Here is a 19518-nt window from a genome sequence, read left to right as displayed (position 1 = left end):
CCAAAGGTCAGGAACTAAGTCAGTGGTCAGGAAGAGACTGTGCCCTCCTGGCTTAGGGACCCTGCTCTCAGAATCCATGCGTTCAAACCCTCCTGGAGGTCATCATTGTGGCCCAGCTCTTCTTACCAGGAGTAAATAAAACGCTGCTGGGGGTGAGGGTGAGGTATGTGGGGGTGGGGGGTGCCAATCTTGAGGCCGCAAAATAATTGGTCTGAGTCCCTCTTTGTGCTGCTCTGGTTAACTTTCTTTTTCTTTATACTCTGCTTCATTCCAAAAGAGACTTGACCCTTTCATAAGTAATCTGACAGTACTCTGGGGCCTCCAAATGTGTAGGTATTATTCCAGACCTACACGTGACAAAGGGTATTTTCATATTTCCCTTTTTAATGCTGAGACCTCCTTTGAGAGCTTCAGGGAGACAGGGTTGTATGGTAAAGACATCAAGTAGGAGTGAGGTGACCAGGTTTCTAGGCCAGGCTCCTGCCCAGCCTGCTCTCCAGCCTTGGCAGGACGCAGTGCCTCTCAGGGCCTCTCTGTCCCCAGTCAATGCAGGTACCAGTATTACCCAGCAGAGATGTGACGACAAATGGACGCAAAAACCCTCTTAGCAAGACATGGCATTACTGCAGAACAGAAACAAGATAGTTTCTCTTTCCTCCACAGTAAGAACATAGAGAAAGACTTTCTCTTCAAGCTTTGGTCTCCCGCAGCACCCCGGTTTTGTCTTCCCAAATCCATTTAATAACTTGCCTTTTAGCTCTATGCTGAGACTAAAAATTATTCTTACTGAAGAGTAAGTGATAGAAAACTGCTGACTTGACATGGGGTTATCCGTAGACCCAGAAGCTGTCTCCCCCCTACCCCGCCCCCCTTGCCCCCACACAGCTCAGAGGAGCTAAACTCAAGACCTGGGAAGGAGCTCTAGATTTCTTGATTAAGCTCTCATGGGCCTCAGTCCTTCCGGAAAGAAGCTGAAGATCTCTCTATGTCATGCAGCACCTGGTCACTCATGCCTGATTCTGATTCCCAAGGGTTAATAGTCCATGTTCCCTTCCATAATCCCAGTTATCCATGAGCATCTTGTACAATTGGATTATGCTTGAGATGCCCATTTCTACACAGGGGAGTGTGTTTCTTGGTGAATGAATAGCTAACAATAAAGCTTCCTCAAATAGAGAAGGTCAGAGCATCATCCAGCATTATCACCCCCAGGTAATTCAGGTCACATACTCTGGAGGAACGCGAGACTGTCTCCCAGTTGCGAAATTGTCCTGAGGAATCCTGCCCCATCTGAGATAAATTTGCAACATGTCACTCTTGGGAAGCAATTCTATTGTTAATGATAAGCCCATGCTCATTTTGTTAAGTAACCTTGTGTGAGATGGATATTTAGAATAAACCCAGCAACAAGGCCAAGTAAAGTCCTTCAGCAGGTAACAGCTTCCTAGTCCCAGCTGTTGAAATAATTACATCACCAGTGATTACGATGACAGTTCTCGATTAGTTGGTGTTCTAATCTTCAAAGGAAACTTGAAGGGTACCTGTTGCCTTTGGGACTCTTCAACCTCCCAGAGAAGGCTGGGATTCTTGTCCTACACCTAGAATAATGGAATAGGCTACTAGGCAGTGGGGGCCTTCAGAGAGGTAGCGGGCTCCCAGTTTAATCTGAATGAGTTGGTTGGCAGGGACTATGTCCTCCTCCTCTTTGCACACCTATACCCTGCTGTATATTAGGTGCCAATGAAAGTGTGTGGAGTAAGTGAAAGAACATAAAGCGTTGCCACACTGGGTCTGTTGCTATGAAGAACCAGAAAGACGGTTGAAAGCTCATGGGGGGAAATTCTGAGTATTGAGTCCTAATGGGAAGGGCTCCTGAGGTGTGCACTAATACAATATCTTGTCACCCTTGGCCCTAGAACTAAAAGAACTTGAAAACAACATCCGGAAGGCCTTGTCATTCGACAACCGAGGGGAGGAGCACAGGGCGGCATCATCCACCGATGGCCAGCTAGCGAGCCCTGGTGAAAATGGTGAAGTTCGGCAAGGCCAGGCCAAGCGCTTGGGCCTGGATGAGTTCAACTTTATCAAGGTGTTGGGCAAAGGCAGCTTTGGCAAGGTCTGTGGCATGTGTGGGTACAACTGCTGATTTTCTCTTCCCTGTGGCGTGGCCTCCTGTTTGATTTCAGATTAAGCAATGAACATTTCAGCCTGGTCTTGTTACCTTTTCCTTCCTTGTTGAGTGGAAATGGCCTGAGGACAAGCAGATAGGAGCTTGGGTTCTGCTTCTGACATCTGTGGGATTCAGTTTTTCTCATTTGTCAAATGAGGACAGGAATCGAGTGAGACAGTGGGTGGAAAGGCACTTTGAAAAATTTAAATTGCCTTACATGTGCTTGGCACGCCATTGTCAATAATAGTAACAATGCATTTCTTCCCTTCTTCAGAGATGCATCTGAAATTCTGGTTTTAATTCATTCTGAAGATTTTGAAAATGAACTCTAGAATCTCTGCCCTCAGTGAACTGAGGGCTGAAGGCAAATCTTGAGTGTATTACTTTGGAAGTTAAATGTTATTTAACTGACTTTTCTGGCACTTGCTAAATGTTTTCTTTATCCTCTAAATGTGTCAAGAGAAGAAGAAGAAGAATCTCATGTCTTGGATCAAGGCCTTCTGCCCTTGGTGCCTTTCTCCATATCCCACTCCCCACTGAGATGAACACAGTAGTTGAGATGAACACAGTAGTCTGGGACGTGGATGCAGAGTATGCTCAGTAAAGCATTCGCGGTGGTCTGCCACCATTCTGAAGGCGGGGTGACATGGAAAAATAATCCCTGTTCATTTTATAAAGAAGATGGAAGGGCAGAGAGCTTAGGAAGCTGCTTAACATTTCAGCTGAGATCTCTGATCCCTTGCTCGTCACAAAGCCATGCCTGAGTCGATTGGATTGGTCTTTCTAGGACCTCTTGGAGCAAAGCGGCCCTGCCAGGGGGACCAGGAGCCTGGCTCTGGGAGCTCCCAGGGGGCACGTGACAGGCCTCCCTCACATATCCTGGAGTCTTGAAAGCAGCAGCCTGTGGGTCGGTCAGCTCACTGAGCTTCAGAATCACTCTACTTCCCTCTGAAAGGAATGGTGCTCTGAAGCTCCCAGGGTGCAGGGCCTGGTTTCCAGCCCGTCTCCCCTGCCCCATCTCATCCTGAGGCAGGAAGGTAACTGGAGTTTACTTAAATAGCAAAGGCTGAAGCAACCACATTCTTTAAAGACTGGCTAAATAAGAAGCAGACCCCAGTCCTCTGGCTTGGCATAACTCTGGGATGTGAGCAGGACTTGGTTTAGTGTTGAGCAAGATTCAAGGGAAATAAGCAGGCTCAGAGTTTCCAAGTTTCCATACAGTGTAGGCAGGATGGGAACTTTGATGATTCTGGAGCATTTAGGTTGTTTCTTAGGAAAAATCGTAGCCAAAGTCTGAGCCGGTTTTAAAGAGTTTGCATTATATGTGGGTGACAGAAGGTCTTCAGGTTAACATGAATTCCCTCACTAAGCTTCTGAGTTGCTGCTCTTAAGTCTGACACTTACACTGGAATCCTGTACTTAGGAGTTAGTTATTTAAAAGGAGAAAGGCTTGTCGCATTTGTAGGGAAATGAGTGCAAAAATATTAACTGTTAGGAAAACTTTAAGAAAATACAACTGTTAATTTGCTCTCTGGAGAAGGAATCACATTCCCATCTTTAAAGCTGTAGCAGAAACCGTGGAGGCAAACAAAGACACATCCAGCAACATAAAGATAAATGATCCTACTCGACAGAAAATAAAACAACAGAAAATAAGCAGGCAGGCTTACGAAAATCTCTGCAGACAGTAAAGTATATTAGAATCTTTATATACCAAGCTCATACAAATTCATAAGAAAGTGATATAAACCAATGGATAACTAGACAGTCACCTTGACAAATATAAAGCGGACAAATAATTCATGCAGAAGAAATACAATTAGAAAACAAATATTTTAAATTTTCATTGTTAATTAAAACAGTATTTCACACCCATTACTTGAGCAAAAAAAACTTTTTAAGTGAAAACACCCAGTGTTGGTATATTGCTATGAAACTAAAGCACTTCTGCCGTACTATGGGCAGGTTATGTTATACATCCTTTCTGAAAATCAGTGAGGAAATGTGTAAAATATTTAACCTTATAATCCACTTCTAAGACTTTCTATCTTAAGGATATAATCCAAAGAAAGAAAAAAATTATATGTACAAAAATACTCAATACAATTTATTTATATAATACTTAATAATTACATGTAACTTAAGTGTCTAATATGAGGTAAATGGTTAAATAAATTGTAATATGTTTATTTGAATTGAATATCAGCAACTGTGATAGTTATAGAGACCATGTAGATAGTACTTCTGAAGTAATGTTCAGTTAAAATACTATACAGTATTTGCTAAACTATAATTGCAAGTATGACAAATGTATATGAACGTATGAATAATTACTTAACAGATGTGCATTGAACTTCTCTTTTCTTTGCCTGGGCCCTATGTTGGAGATTAAAAATAAATAAATAAGTTCTAGTAGCTGTCTTAGGATGGGTAGTTTTTCTGAACATTTTTTAATACTATTTTAGTGTTTAAGATTGAAGGAGAAAAGGAGTTAGTTTTTAAAGCATTTGGTATTGACTTGTGTCTCTTCTTTTGGATCTGTACACGCATAGATTGATAGAGGTGGTTTTGGTTGATTGCAGGTCATGCTGGCGGAGCTGAAAGGCAAAGACGAGGTGTATGCTGTGAAGGTCTTAAAGAAGGACGTCATCCTTCAGGATGATGACGTGGACTGCACGATGACAGAGAAGAGGATTTTGGCTCTGGCGCGGAAACACCCGTACCTAACACAACTCTACTGCTGCTTCCAGACCAAGGTATGTTTAGAAAGAAGCTGGTGGCCACTATCTCGGGGTGGCGCTGTAGGAGACGATGGGATCTTGACTGTCAGATAAAAAAGATCAATTCTAGGCCTTCTACATTCTTTTCTCAAAGACCTTGTTAAGTGGAATGGATTCTACCCTTGAAAACATCAGGGTATATTTGAACAGCATCCTCTTTTTTTAAGGGCATGGAATTTTCCATTCAAGGTTGTGCTTGTGAAGGGATGAGAGAGTGACAGAACTCTTTGCGAGGGTAGCTGGACAAAGCCAAATGGATAAACTCAGTGTTTGCTCCTTAGAAAAACCAACAGGTGTGGTTAGTCCTCGCACTGCTCCTAACTTACTATCGCTAGGCAAATCACTGAAGTTGTATCTTGCCATCAGGTCAAATGAAAAAGAGTAAAGGCCACCCTAACCGCTTCTAACTTGTATAACATCATACGAGGTAAAGGATCTGGACTTACGCTTAAAATGCCATAGCGACATACAAGTATAAGGTGGCGTTTAAAATTTTCCACGTAGGAGCCTGGGAACCAGAAGGTGGCAGTAAAGAAACAAAGATAATGTGTAACTGCATTGTGGAGCCTGACCTATGAGTATCATAACTGATTTTCTTACTTAGGAAAGAAGAGAAATGCCAACATTCTTCATGAAGCTCTTATTTTATTACCCTTTTATGGGGAAAAAAAGAAAGGTTAGTCCTTTAGGATGCCTTATGGATTTGTAACCCTTGGCTTCTTGAGAAGGCGAGGGCAACCTCACCTGAAACTCCTCCCTGTGCCCATCTGGGGCCCAGGCAGTGAAGGGTGCCACCATGCGGAGACAATTCCTTGCTCCTTAGCATACTCTCACCTCCATGCCATTGTAGATGCCAGTTGTTCCACTTAGAATTCAACAATTACTCCTTTGATCATTTGGCAAATTTTTATTTTATTATATTTTATTGAATTCTTTTTGTGTGCCCGGTGTTGTGCCAGGTACTAGAGATACAGTGGTGAGCAAAGCCCAGTTCCCAACCTCAGGGAATCTACAGTCTCTTTGGTGCACTGTTTCCCAAAGGGCATTTCTCAGTGCTCTCCTCACGGGAGAAACTGTAAGACTAAAGCACTCTGTGGCCCAGAGTTTGGGACCCTGACATCTCGACCTCTCGTAGTGTGTCTCAACGTGCATTTGCTTGTTAAAGTTCTAAGGGGAACTGCAATGAAAAAAAATTACCTTTTATGTAATTTACTATTTCCCAATTATTTGATCCCAAGCTCCACCCCTACCACCACCTGTTCCACACTGAGAAACATTGAGCTAATGGAATGTTTCTTATCCTTCTGATCTCTCAGGAGAATAATAAATATCTTCTGAAAATCTGGAAATCTCTTTTCTGAACAAGCACAGAACTTGATTATCCTTGTTTTTGATGTGTATTATGAAATGACTAATATTTGTGTGGCTGTGCGTGTGCCTGTATGTGTACACACGTGGAGCCCAACATGATAATAGAGGATCAATCACGAGGTCGAGTTTCTTCTCTTCTCCACTTGAGCATAATTCTAGATTAATGAGAAGTGTACCTATATGTCTTTATCTTCCATGGTACCTATCACAGGGCCTCACACCTGGTAGGTGTCCACTACCAGAAAAGGAAGGTTGGAAGATTTTTTAAAAATCATCTCTTCTACTCTTCTTTTTGCACTCATGAGAAAATTGGATTTCAGAGAAGTGAAAGTCTTTTGCCCACAGACACTCTGTATTGGCTGAATCGAACTTGGCGTTTGATCTCTGGGACTCCCAGTGCAGTGGGGCCTTGCTCTAATATCACATTGCTGCTCTCTTGTGCCTGATCAAGCCCAGTGTCCCCTCTGTGGGGGAACAACCCGCTTCCTCTACCCCTAGCAGGTAAGCCATCTCTTTCCTTATCTGAAGTGGTTTCCTGGGCAGGGATCCACACTGGTATCCTTTCTTTGGGCACATTGCCAAGAGGTCCAGCATCCTAGGAGTGGTCCAGTCTGGTTGTGATGACTCACTGGAACCCCTGTACTGGGTGGGTTTGGGGAAGCCACAGTGGAAGGTCAGCTTCTCTACGTCTCTTGGTGAGTGGATAAGGGAGCAGGAATGGATGTCTTCAATGTCAGCAATGTTCTTCTCTGTGCATTGTAGAATATCATGACTGAGGTTGCTCATTGTGTGGCAGCTTGTGAAGCACAAAATGATGTTGAATGATACCATGGGTTTCTTTTATGGCAGGACAATAACCAAATTGACACGGAGAGTGGGTTCTAGGTGGCTGGAGGATGAGGCTGGGGAGAGAAAAGGCTTCCTTCTGTAGTTCACAGATTTACTAATTCTTTTCTCAGGCTGATGTCAGGTAGCCACAGTTACAGGAACAACTTTGCTCCACCTCTCCCATGCCACCATTACTTGGTAGAACACAGCACACCCCACTTCACACAATAGATGTAGGTTCATGTAATTTTTCTAAAGTGAATCATTTTTTAACCTCCCTGAAGGACCTTAGCTTACTAATGAAAGGAATCTTATGAAGAATCATTTTATAATCCCCTAACTTAACTTTTAGAAAATGTGGCTTTTCCTATGACAACTGATAGCCATGGTTTAAAGCGTGGCAATTGTTCACCTAACTCTGAGATAGGTGCTGGGTTTGGGATTATCAGCAAAAAGGAAGATGACTCTCAAGTGGAGGGGCTTACTTGTAAGAAGGTTATTCTAACTCTCATAAGCAAATAATGCTGAATAATTACCTTGGGGGGGGGGGGTCAGTGCTCAAACCAAGAAGAGGAGGAGGGGCTCTTTAGGGTCTGGAGCAAGGAGGGGGCTCAAGTCGGGGAGGATTTGGACAGGGGTTGAGTGGGAGTGGCAGCCAGGTTCAGTAGCCACAGTTCAGTCCTGCTTTAGTTTCCCTTTTCCTGAAAAGAAAGGACGGTTCCTCTGAGCCACCATGTAACTGGTTTTGACTAGGACTCTAATACATGATTAAAGAATACAAGACCTGATAGCAATCCTACTAAGATTTGTTTCAGTCTTGTTTACTTATGACACACAGAACAGCAAAAATATTGTCTGGTTTAGTTATTTTTAGGTAGCCTTTATTTTTCAGCGTGTAGAAAGAAACAGCCCCTATGGAAACATTCCTTTGAGAACTTCTTGATATATCACACCTGGCTTCAGGCCACACACTACACCGATTGCCTGACAGGACTTAGATGTGTGTGAGGTGCGGGTACCATGTCTGGTATGGTGACCAATGATGATGGTTGTGTAAATCCACTGGCGTCAGTCATGAGGTCAGGTCATGAGTTAGGTCTGGTTACCACAGACCACTGAATGACCAAGTTAAAGAATGCTTTGGGCTTTTCCGTACCCTGCCCACCTGCCCTTGGCTCCAGCAGTCTGATTCTCTGTGGGATCTAGAAGGAAAAAAAGCAAATGAAGTGGTTCCGGCCTTCTAGTGAGTGAGAAAAGGCAGACAGGCCAATAGATTAAGTCAATGACTTTAATTTCAATCAAATTCAAACCAGTTGACTTGAGTTCTCACTATGCTGTGTCCTCTTTGGGATGTAGAGTAACCTGAACTAACTAGAGAACGCTACAGAACTGTATTTAATTAACTTTCAGACACATGGTACAAAAAGATGAGGAGGGACTTCTGAGTCCAGCCAAGATGGAGTACCTCATCGCTCTCAGGTCCTCTCTCTTACAACTAAAAAACCCTGGACATAATTCTTATTTTATAAAGACTTTATGCTCATCAGGACTGACATAACCATAAAGAATTATAGAAATTGTACCATCTGTTGATGTGGATGAAAAACTAAAATTTTCATATTTAAAGCCATCAGATGACTTTTAATTGGATGATATTAAATTACTGTCGGTAGTGTTTAATATTTTCATACATACATACACACAATAATTGTTTCTTGGTTAAAAAAAGGTATGGCCTATAGATATTTCAATAACTATACATGTATTTTCTGAGGATCTATTATATACTAGATGTACAACTTCAAGTTCTGGGGCTACAAAGCTCAAACATACCAGCTCTGCACTCACAGGGGTTACTGTCTAGTGGGGAGAGAGACGTGCAAAGAGTGGTATTCCATAGCATGGCAGCGCTGCTAGTGGAGCCAAATGGGTGAGACATTTGAAGTTCTGCAGAAGGCATTTGGAGAGGCTTCCTGGAAGAGGTGGAATCTAAGCAGGACCTTGAAGCACGGGGAGCATTCGGAAGGGGGTACGGGCAATGACATGGCTGATGAGACCTAGAACTTATCCCCAAGTCTCATTTTCATTACTATTTTTCCTACACTAGAACTCTCAGCTCACTCTGTGTCCTGCTTCTTCCCAGGAAGTGACAATGGCTGAAAAACAGCAAGGAAGGAGAGGAAGAAAGGGAGGATATTTGGAAAATAAAGAGAGAGATTCCCGCGTCTCCAAGGTCAGATGCGGATTGGATTGGCAGAGGAGATGGCAAGCTGCGAGCCTGGCTCCTTGGGCCAAGGCTTTAAAAGTTCTGGGCTTGGTCCAAGTCAGGGCTTTCGGGGGAGGAATGACTTCAGGAACTGCCTCCTTTGAGTTCCCATTCATCCACCCAATGCCAGGGATAGGAGAGCCCCTGAGCGGTAGGTTTGTTTTGCTTCTGTTTTTGTAGTTACAAGAAATAAAATTCCCAGGCATTTTGAGATTCTGTGTGTGATCCCCATTGTGAAATCATCCCTTCCAACTAGATTCCACAAAACCTGTCTTGAATAATTTCCTCCATGGTTTTTCCTCTTTCAGAGTATTCATCTCTGCCTAATCACCCCCTCCCCCACCCTTTGGCATTTCCTGCCTGGCCTGGGAAGCCTACTTGGGGAGAGTTTTGCCTGTGTGAGCCGCTGTGACGTAAAAGGGAGGGTAAGCTCCTAGAGAATCTCCCTTGGCCAACTTCCCTCGCTGCCCTGGGGGAAATGCAGAATGGAAAAATCCTTAAAAAGCAACTGGAGACATTTTTTAAATAAGTTTTAATAATCTGTGTGAGCACGGGATAAAAACTGCTGAGAAGGAGTGTTGACAATGTAGGGAAAAAATTGTCATTTCAAGGAACTCTGATGTTTATTTTGACTATTAACCCTGAAGATCGGCAAACACGAAAGCAAAAAACAAGGTAAAAAATTAGGCTGCTGGTAGATTTTTTTTTTTAAAAAAGAGATGACTCATATGTGGAAGATAACAAACACGTGGATAAAGAGAACAGATTAGTGGTTACCCGAGGGAAAGGGGGAAGGGGTTGGGGAGTGGGTGAAAGGGTAAGGGGGCACATATGTATGGTGACAGACAAAAATTAGACTACTGGTGGTGAGCACAATACAGTCCATTCAGAAATCGATAAACAATAATGTACGCCCGAAATTCACAATGCTACAAACCATTATGATCTCAATAAAATTACTGGGAAAAAAATAAAGAGATGACTATATCAGGTTAAATCTAAAAGAACCGAGAAGGCAACTGAATGAAGTATGGTCTCTTTCCTACAAGAACACACTGTCCAAGAGATTTTGATGGGATCTGGTGAGTGCCTCACAACAGGGAATGGGGGTGTTCAACACCAGGAGTTGGTCTGTGAGCCACACAGCCACCTGGGAATCAATATGCTTGCCAATAAAAGATTTCAAATCAATATAGCCTTAGCTATTTTTAAGATTTCAGGGAAAAGAGGTCCATGGTGGAGGGTACAGGCTTGGCATTGGCAGAACCCATTGTCCAAGCAATCAGACTCCAACAAACTCCATCTTCTTACTTCTGAAGACCATCCTTGCCTGATAGCAGGCTGGCCAACAATGCCATTTCTTTTGTTTGTTTGTTTTCTAATGAGCCTCAATCAAAAATATTTTATTCTTCCTCCTTTTTTTTATTGAGGTAAAATTGGCATGTAACATTACATCATATTGGTTTCAGGTATACAACATAATAATTCGATGTTTGTATACACTGCAAAGTAATCACCACAAATTTAATTACTATCCGTCACCATATAGTTACAGTATTTTTTTTTTCTTGTGATGAGAACTTTAAGATTTACTCTCTTGGCAACTTTCAAGTATGCACTACCATGTGATTGACTATGGTTGCCATGCTGTACATTACATCCCCATGACTTATTGATTTTATAACTGTAAGTTTATACCTTTTGACCCCCTTTACTCATTTCGCCCACCCTCCCAACCCCCTTCCCCTCTGGCAACCACCAGTCTGTTCTCTGTATCTATGAGTTGAGTTTGGTTTGGTTTGGTTTGTTCATTTGTTTTGTTTTTGAGTCTACATAAAAGTGAAATCGTGCTGTATTTGTCTTTCTCTGACTGATATTTCACTTAGCATAGCATGATACCCTCAAGGTCCATCCATGTTGTTGCAAATGGCAAGATTGTCTTCTTTTTTATGGCTGAGTAGTATTCCAGTGTATGTATATACCACATCTTTATCCATTCATCCATCGGTGGACACTTAGGTTGCTTCCATGTCTTGACTATTGTAAGTAATGCTGCAGTGAACATAGAAGTGCATATATCTTTTCAAATTAGTGTTTTCATTTACTTTAGATAAATACCCAGAAGTGGAGTTACTGGATCATATGATAGTTCTATTTTTAATTTTTTGAGGAAACTCCATATTTTCCATGGTGGCTGTACCAGTTTACATTCCCACCAACAGTGCACGAGGGTTCCCTTGTTTCCACACCCTCTCCAACACCTATTATTTCTTGTCTTTTTTGATAATAGCCATTCTAATAGGTGTGAAGTGATATCTCATTGTGGTTTTGATATGCATTTTTCTGATAACTAGTGATGTTGAACATCTTTTCATGTGCCTATTGTCTGTCTGTCTTCTTCGGAAAAATGTCTGTTTAGATCCTTTGCCCATCTTTTAATTGGGTTGTTTGTTTTTCTGCTATTGAGTTGTTTAAGTTCTTTGTTTATTTTGAATATGAACCCCATATCAAATATATGACTGCAAATATTTTCTCCGGTTCAATAGATTGTCTTCTCATTTTGTTAGTGGTTTCCTTTGCTGTGCAGAAGCTTTTTAGTATGATGTAGTCCCACTTGTTTACTTTTGTTTTTGTTGCCTTTGCTTTTGTAGTTTGATCTAAAAATTCATCACCCAGACCAATGTCAAAGAGCTTACTGTATGGGGCCAGTCCGGTGGCGCGGTGGTTAAATGCGCATGTTCTGCTTCGGCGGCCTGGGGTTCGCCGATTCAGATCCTGGGTGTGGACATGGCACTGCTTGGCACACCATACCGTGGTAGGAGTCCCACATATAAAGTAGAGGAAGATGGGCACAGATGTTAGCTCAGGGTCAGTCTTCCTCAGCAAAAAGAGGAGGATTGGCAGCAGTTAGCTCAGGGCTAATCTTCCTCAAAAAAAAAAAAAAAAGAGCTTACTGCCTATGTTTTCTTCTAGGAGTTTATGGTTTCAGATCCTGTGTTCAAGTCCATTTTGTGTTAATTTTTGTGAATGGTGTAAGATAGTGGTCCAGTTTCATTCATTTGCACGTGGCTGTTCAGTTTTCCCAGCATCATTTATTGAAGAGACTGTCCTTTCTGCATTGTATATTCTTGGCTCCTTTGTCATAAATTAGTTGACTCTATATGTGTGTGTTTATTTCTGGGCTCTCTCTTCTGTTTCATTGACCTGTGTGTCAGTTTTTATGCCAATACTGTGCTGTTTTGATTACTACAGCTTTGTAGTATAGTTTGAAATCAGGGAGCATGATGCCTCCAGATTCGTTCTTCTTTCTCAGGATTGCTTTGGCTATTTAGGGTCTTTTGTGGTTCTATACAAATTTTAGGATTGCTTGTTCTATTTCTATGAAAAAGATGCCATTGGAATTTTGATAGAGATTGCATTGAATCTGTAGATTACTTTGGGTAATATGGACATTTTAATAATATTAATTCTTCCAACCCATGAACACAGAATATCTTTTCATTTATTTGTGTCTTCTTGAGTTTCTTTCATCTATGTCTTACAGTTTTCAGCGTACAAGTCTTTCACCTTCTTGGTTAAGTTTATTCCTAGTTATTTTATTCTTTTTTGATGCAGTTGTAAATAGAATTGTCATCTTAATTTCTCTTTCCGGTAGTTAGTTGTTAGTGTAGAAATGCAATCAATTTTTCAATATTGATTTTGTACCCTGCAACTTTACTGAATTTGTCTATTCTAACAGTTTTCTGGTGAAGTCTTTAGAGTTTTCTTATACTATATAAAGTCATGTCATTCACAAAGAGTAACAGTTTTACTTCTTCTTTTCCAATTTGGATGCCTTTTCTTTCTTTTTCTTGCCTAATTGCTCTGGCTAGGACTTCTAATACTATGTTGAATAAAAGTGGTAATACCATTTCTTTTAACCAGCCAATGAAGACATCTTTAGTGAGGGCCTATGGCGTGCAAATCACTGCAGGACATAACCAGGACTTTTATGCTAAGTCCTGGTCAACTAGTTGGGGAATAAGCTCTAGTCTCTTGAGGAGGGATGGTCTGAGGCCTGAAGGAGACTCATGGGGATTGAGAGAGAGTGAGAAAATGAATGTGTGTGTGTGTGTTTGAGTGTGTGTGTGTGTGTGTGTGTGTGTTGTGGTGTATCTATGTGCAGACAGGCCAGGGGTGGCCCAGCCAGTCAGAGAGAGGAGATCATGGGATTCGTAATCAAGCAGGGCTTCATGGGGGAGGAGAAGCTGACCTAGGTCTTTCAGCCTAACAGGATGCATTCCGCATGATGAAACAAAAGGTTGTAGAGTTTATTAATGTTCACATGCCCCCGGGGCAAAGAGATATGTGTCTTGGCTCTTAATCTCCAAGGCTGCTGCCTCGTGTAACTTCTTAGCCTCTAAGGAAACCTTGCTTTTGAATATGACAGTTGCTTTTAAAAATGAATTCACTTATATCGGCTGTCCCACATGCTCCTAATGATGTCTCTATGAGGCAAATAGGGTCACTTCCTTTTACAGATGGGAAAATTGAGGCCCAGAGAGGTCTTATAACTTGTCTGTGACAGAACCCAGACTGGAATCGAGATTTCCCGACAGCCCTTGTTCACAAAACATTATTCTGTCTCCAGATCCTCCCTCTTGTCCAAATTCTCTAATTCAAATATCTTCACTTCCAAACCCCCTTTTCCCAGTCCCCATTGGCTGTCACACACATGAGAAAGGGTCTCAGGGTGACAGCTCTGTTTTACTTGAGCTCAATGAAATTAGGATTTTTAAAAAATTAATGCCCCTGAAGCTGATGAGAATAGCAGGATCTGTCGGCTTGTTTTTGAAAATGCTTGTTTGCTGAAAGTGCAAGAGAGAAGAAAGGAGAAAGGGGGCATGGAAACAGGAATTATATCCAAAATCGGCTGGAGCAGGGACAAGGCCCTCACACTTGTCCATTCACCCATCATTTACTGAGCACCTACTGTGTGCAGTGCCATGGGCATCATAGGGTACCAAGCTACCTGCTGAGAGATTTAGTGGCAGACAAGGTATTTATTTTTCCTGGCCTCATGGAACTTGAAGTCTCGTAGGAACATATTTACTGCTCTACGATGTGCAAACTGCTGGCCTCCAGCAAGTGTCCAGAACTCATCGCTTTGTTCTTCTTCAGAAATTGTTGGCCTTGGCTTTTAAAAAATACGTAATTTTTTATCACAAAGAATATTTGTTAATTGTAGAAAGTTTGGAAAACTCAGATAATGGCAAAAAAGAAAATAAGAATGATTCTAATGGCTACCTCTAATGTTTTGATGTGTATATTTCCAGTTTAGGAATGCAAATCTGTTCACACATGCGTATTTATCAAATTGACGTCATACTCTAAACTCTTTGATACACTGTTTCACCAAGTGATATTGTGTAACTGTTTCTGTTGTCAGTAATATTCTTCAACCAGGTGCCAGCCCCATGGTCTAGTGGTTAAGTTCAGTGCACTCTACTTTGTTAGTCCAGGTTTGGTTCCAGGGAGCAGACCTATACCACTTGTCAGCAGCCATGCTTGGCAGTGACCCACATACAAAATAGGGGAAGATTGGCACAGATGTTAACTCAGGGAGAATGTTCCTCAGCAAAAAGGAAAAAAAAAAATCTTCAACCGAGTGATTTCTAAGGTTTCTGCAATATCTTGTGGAGAAATCCTTCACTAGGGGGTTGCAGGTCGCCAAGAAGTGCTTGGCTTCCTGTGGAGCTGATGTTAGCAGTAAGTGAATTAGAATGTACTGCCCGGAGATGGCTTTTGCCTCTCTGCAACAGAACTGCCTCCTTCTATGTATATTTCTCACTTTCTATAACATAAACTTGAGTATAACTTGTAAATAACGTCTGACATTGACATATTGTAGAGCAACATTTAAATTCCTTTGACATTATATACATAGGTATATATGTTCGTCTAGTAGACATTTTTGTCACCGCTAAGGAATGTATTGACCAATACTCCTAAACTATTTGCTTATTCTTCTAAGCTGTAGCTTTCAGATTAGGTTTTGCGGTGGTGCCTCAGGAGTTGTCGTGCGTGTGTGTGCGCACACACATTGGACACATGGGTCCTGTAGGAGCTGTGGTGACAGGACCTATGTGCTCCTTCTCCATCCAGAGCAGCCCCACTTGCAACTGCTTCACATGTTGGTATTCCGGTAAGATATCATTTGGAGAGAGGATTTCACTTTTAAAAAAAAGTTTAAAACCACTGAAACTTCTGCTGAGAGTTTGGAGTAAGTCTTGATAATTTCCCCTACCCATATATAATCTGATGGATATATATATGCAGGCATCGTTTCCTGAAGGTTTTCATTACAAATGTCCTTTCATTATTAAAATGGGCACATTCCTGAGACTTGGGTAGAGATGGAATTTTGGAAGCAGATTCAAAACTTATGTTGCTCGTATTCTCTGTGAGCACCATCTCTAATTTTGTTGGTTCATTAATAGAAGTACCTATAGTAAGCAATACTGAAAAGCACTTTGGCTCCCTGAGGATGGTTTTCCACCCTAGAAATAGAGAGAGAGAGATAGTTAGAGATAATGTCACTGGTATGTGACACTACTCTGATAATGAGCAAGTTGATCTTGAGAATCTGCTCTGTGCTAGAACCTTATTAGATGCCATTGGGAGATAACGGGGACTGAGACTCTTACGTTCAAGGAGAGATGACATAATATACATCAAACAGTAACTTAGAATAAAGGTAGTATGTGATAAAGAGGAAGGAGAGACTGACACTTATTGAGCCCCTACTATATGGCAATACCCGTCCCATAGAGTATAGGTATGGTCGTCATTTCTTTGGGCAGATGAAGAAACTGAGCCTCAGGGAGCTTAGCAACTAGGCCAGGGTCACATAGCTAAGTATTAAAGCTGGGGTTCAGACCGATAATCCCCACCCTCGCCTCCTGTGGGAGAGAAGGGTCACCATGGAACAGGGTGACTGAGGAATGTGCCGTGCCAGGGACTCACTGGGTGGAGGGTGAGGAGCCGGGCACAGCAGGTCTCAGGGAAGGAGTGGTTTGCAGGAATAGATCTCTAATTTAGGGAGAGTGATGACATGTCGTGCTGGAACAGTGGGCCCACATTGGGAGGGCGTGGGAAAAGCAACTTCATAAGGAGATTCTGGCTGAGTTGTGGAGTTCTTACAATGCCAGACAAGGAGTGTGGACTTATTCTGGAAGTAAAGGATTCTTTGAAGGTGTTATGGGGGTGATGACTTAGAAAGCACAGTGTGGCAGCTCTGTGGGGTGTGGATTAAAGGGAAAAATGGGAAGCAGAGATACTGGTGAGGAAGCTGTTTCAATAACCCACAGGTCCAGAACTTCTAAAGGAAGAGTTGCCATAGGCCATTCGATTTCCCCTCTGCATCTCGAAAGGCTGGCGTGCTTGTGAAGAAAATAGAATTCTCACTTCGTTACTCTAGAAAGCGTCGATTGTGTGACTCTGGACCGATTAGAAATAAGAACGTAGATTGCTGCCAATTGGGTTAAGTAACCTATACACTTCTAAGGTGTCATTTGCTCATGGTTCAATGGGTGTATAATGATTGAATTTAATAAAAAGTTTCATCTTGAAATCTAACACCAGAGGTCGAAGTTATGTAACTCGTTCACCAAACAAAGCCAGTTTCCTCATTGGGTGACGTAGGACCTACCATCTGCCCCAAACACCATCTGTTGGATTTCAGGATTTACCTTTTTTCTGTTAGTGTGTTTGTTTTTAGATTCATGTTGAATTTTGAGAGTGGACTGATGTGGTTTTTCACAGGGGGCATTTTGTAGAGAAGCTTCTGCCCCGTCGATTGAGATTACTCGGCTTAAGCAATGGGCTTTCCTCACATAACCTGAACTTTTTGTTCCAGTGGTCTCCGATACTTCAGATAACCCTGCTGGCCCTTACTGCTTTGACTTTGAAGATCTTGCCAGGTGGTGGGTACGTCCCGTTCAGTTATTTGTGTTCATGCACGCCCTATTGATTTGTAGGGAACAGGAAAGAGGGCACCGAGAGTCAAGAAACTTCGGTTCTAGCTCTGGCTTCTGCCACTGATGCTTGTTCTGAGACATTTCTCTGGGCATTGATTTCCTCACTCATAATAAAAGATGGAGGAGGACACAAAGAGGGGAGTTAGACAACGTGAGCTATAAGATTCCCAAATCTGATTCTAAGGATCAGTGAAAATGCAACTCATTGGGAACCATACATGGGCCTATTACAGACTTTTTTTTTGTTAATATGCGAATGAGAGACGAACACTGATAAAATCAGTGAACAGTGCTTCTGTTTAGTGTTCCTTTTTCAAAGTTCAATTCCGTAAGTGCTCCTACCTTGATCAAAGCCTTTATGTCTATATCAGGGTTCCAAATTCAAATACACTTTCCATGAGTAATGGTCCTACTCAGAAGATTTGCCAGGAGGTATTATAGTTGTCTGTTTCTAGCACACAGCAGGCACAATAAATTTTAGCTTCAGGCTTATCCAGTTAACAGTTTTAATATCCTTTACAAAGACAGACCTCAAGCTGGACTGAGAGCTTCGCTGTGTTTCATTTGCCTATAATGATGACCTCTTCTGACCAGTTGGCCAACTGTCCATGAAAAAGAGTTGAGAAACCATTGTTGGTTGATTTGACCTCCTAGGCACTAGCTACATAAAGAGGAAATATATATCAGCATCCCCTATCCTGAGCCCAGATCGTCCTTAACTACAGCTATGGCCCATTCTCTTACCCATCTAATCATCTCACAAGTGCACCAGGAGGGCATCAAGCAAGAGATGACTGAGAGCCGTCCCTTCTCCCAGAAGAAGTTTATGCCCAACTAGAAGATGATGCTTTGTTATACCATTTTTGCTTCTTAATTATAAAATCTAATAAGTTTAGAACTATAACTAGTTAATGTGAAGAACATATCTGTGCTTGTGTGTCCCTAGGAGTTAGGTAGCTTGTCTTTCTGACTGCGCAGCCCATAGCTTGAACTGAGGCCAGCACAAGAGGGTCACTATGACAGTGGCTTCTGCATGCCTCCTCTGATGGCTTTATTTCATCCACAAGATTCCAGTGAATTCTTGCTGGACCCTTTGTCTGCCTTCCTGGCACTGAGGGTCAGGGGGTCGCGTATTGGGGCTGGCTCCCCAATGTGGGAAGAAAAGGTTACTGATTCCAGCAAAGACCATCTTGGACAAAACTGCCCCACTGGTGGTTTGTCTTTGGAGGCTGCTGTTGCAGTCTGAGAAAGGAGAGAGAGAGATGGGCATCTAGGTGGGTTAGTCTTCATTTTCCATTTCAGGCTCAATAATAACAATAATAGCAACAATTTATATAGTACCCATTATATATACCAGGTTCAATTTCAAGCATTTTACGTGTATTAACTGATTTACTCTTCACATCAAGCCTCTGAGGTAGGAATAGTATCCCAAAGAGAGGTCACATAGCTGGAAGTGGCAGAGCCTGGAGTCAAACCTAGTTAGTTGGCTTCCAGAAACTTCATTTTGTCTGAATGCCCAGGAGAGATTAGGCTCCTGAGGAATGATAAACATAAACCAAACTCCCAAGAGACCACGGTGTAAATAACATGGCAGTTGGTTGATTTATAGTGGGGTGACTACTATGCCTGTTCCCCAGGGCACCCTGGAATAACTCTTTGGGGGTAGTATTTTAGGCAATCTGAATTGTAGTGGGAAAGCAATAGAAGGAAAAACAGACCCTCTTCTTTCTGTTATGAGAACATTTTTTTGCAGAGGCAATAAGAGTTGAGACATCCACTTTGGACTCCATCAGAGCATTTTGGTTTTACCATCATGTTCCAGGGAGAATGCCAGCAGGGATCACAGGCAAAAAGAATTCTTTCAGTCAACCCCTGTGGTGTGGCAAGAGGTACAAATTAACTCCTTTCTTGGGTCAATATGATAGTCACTTGGGATTCATGAGCGGCTTGTAATCCATTTCATTGGGAAAACTTGTATGCAGGTTGCTAGGGAACTAAGCTTATTACCCGGCCCTGGCTCTTATTGCTGAGCCTGCTGGCTCTCAGGCTCACTTTGAGCCTGACTGACTGATAGTAACATGG

At 42.2% G+C, this 19518-nt stretch overlaps 1 protein-coding gene across 2 annotated transcripts in view; it reads left to right on the top strand.

The window, feature by feature from the left end:
• Nucleotides 1-19518, top strand: part of PRKCE (protein kinase C epsilon) — a 494927-nt gene that overhangs the window by 332489 nt on the left and 142920 nt on the right. For both annotated transcript variants that reach the window (XM_046661900.1, XM_046661902.1), the window contains 2 exons: nt 1917-2116; nt 4753-4926. In XM_046661900.1, the coding sequence (XP_046517856.1) occupies nt 1917-2116; nt 4753-4926 (374 nt within the window). The remainder of the gene's footprint in view (nt 1-1916; nt 2117-4752; nt 4927-19518) is intronic.

Source organism: Equus quagga, chromosome 5 (genome assembly GCF_021613505.1).
Source record: "Equus quagga isolate Etosha38 chromosome 5, UCLA_HA_Equagga_1.0, whole genome shotgun sequence".
Classification (NCBI taxonomy): domain Eukaryota; kingdom Metazoa; phylum Chordata; class Mammalia; order Perissodactyla; family Equidae; genus Equus; species Equus quagga.
Note: the sequence above shows the minus strand (reverse complement) of the source record. Positions and strands in the feature narration are given on the sequence as shown.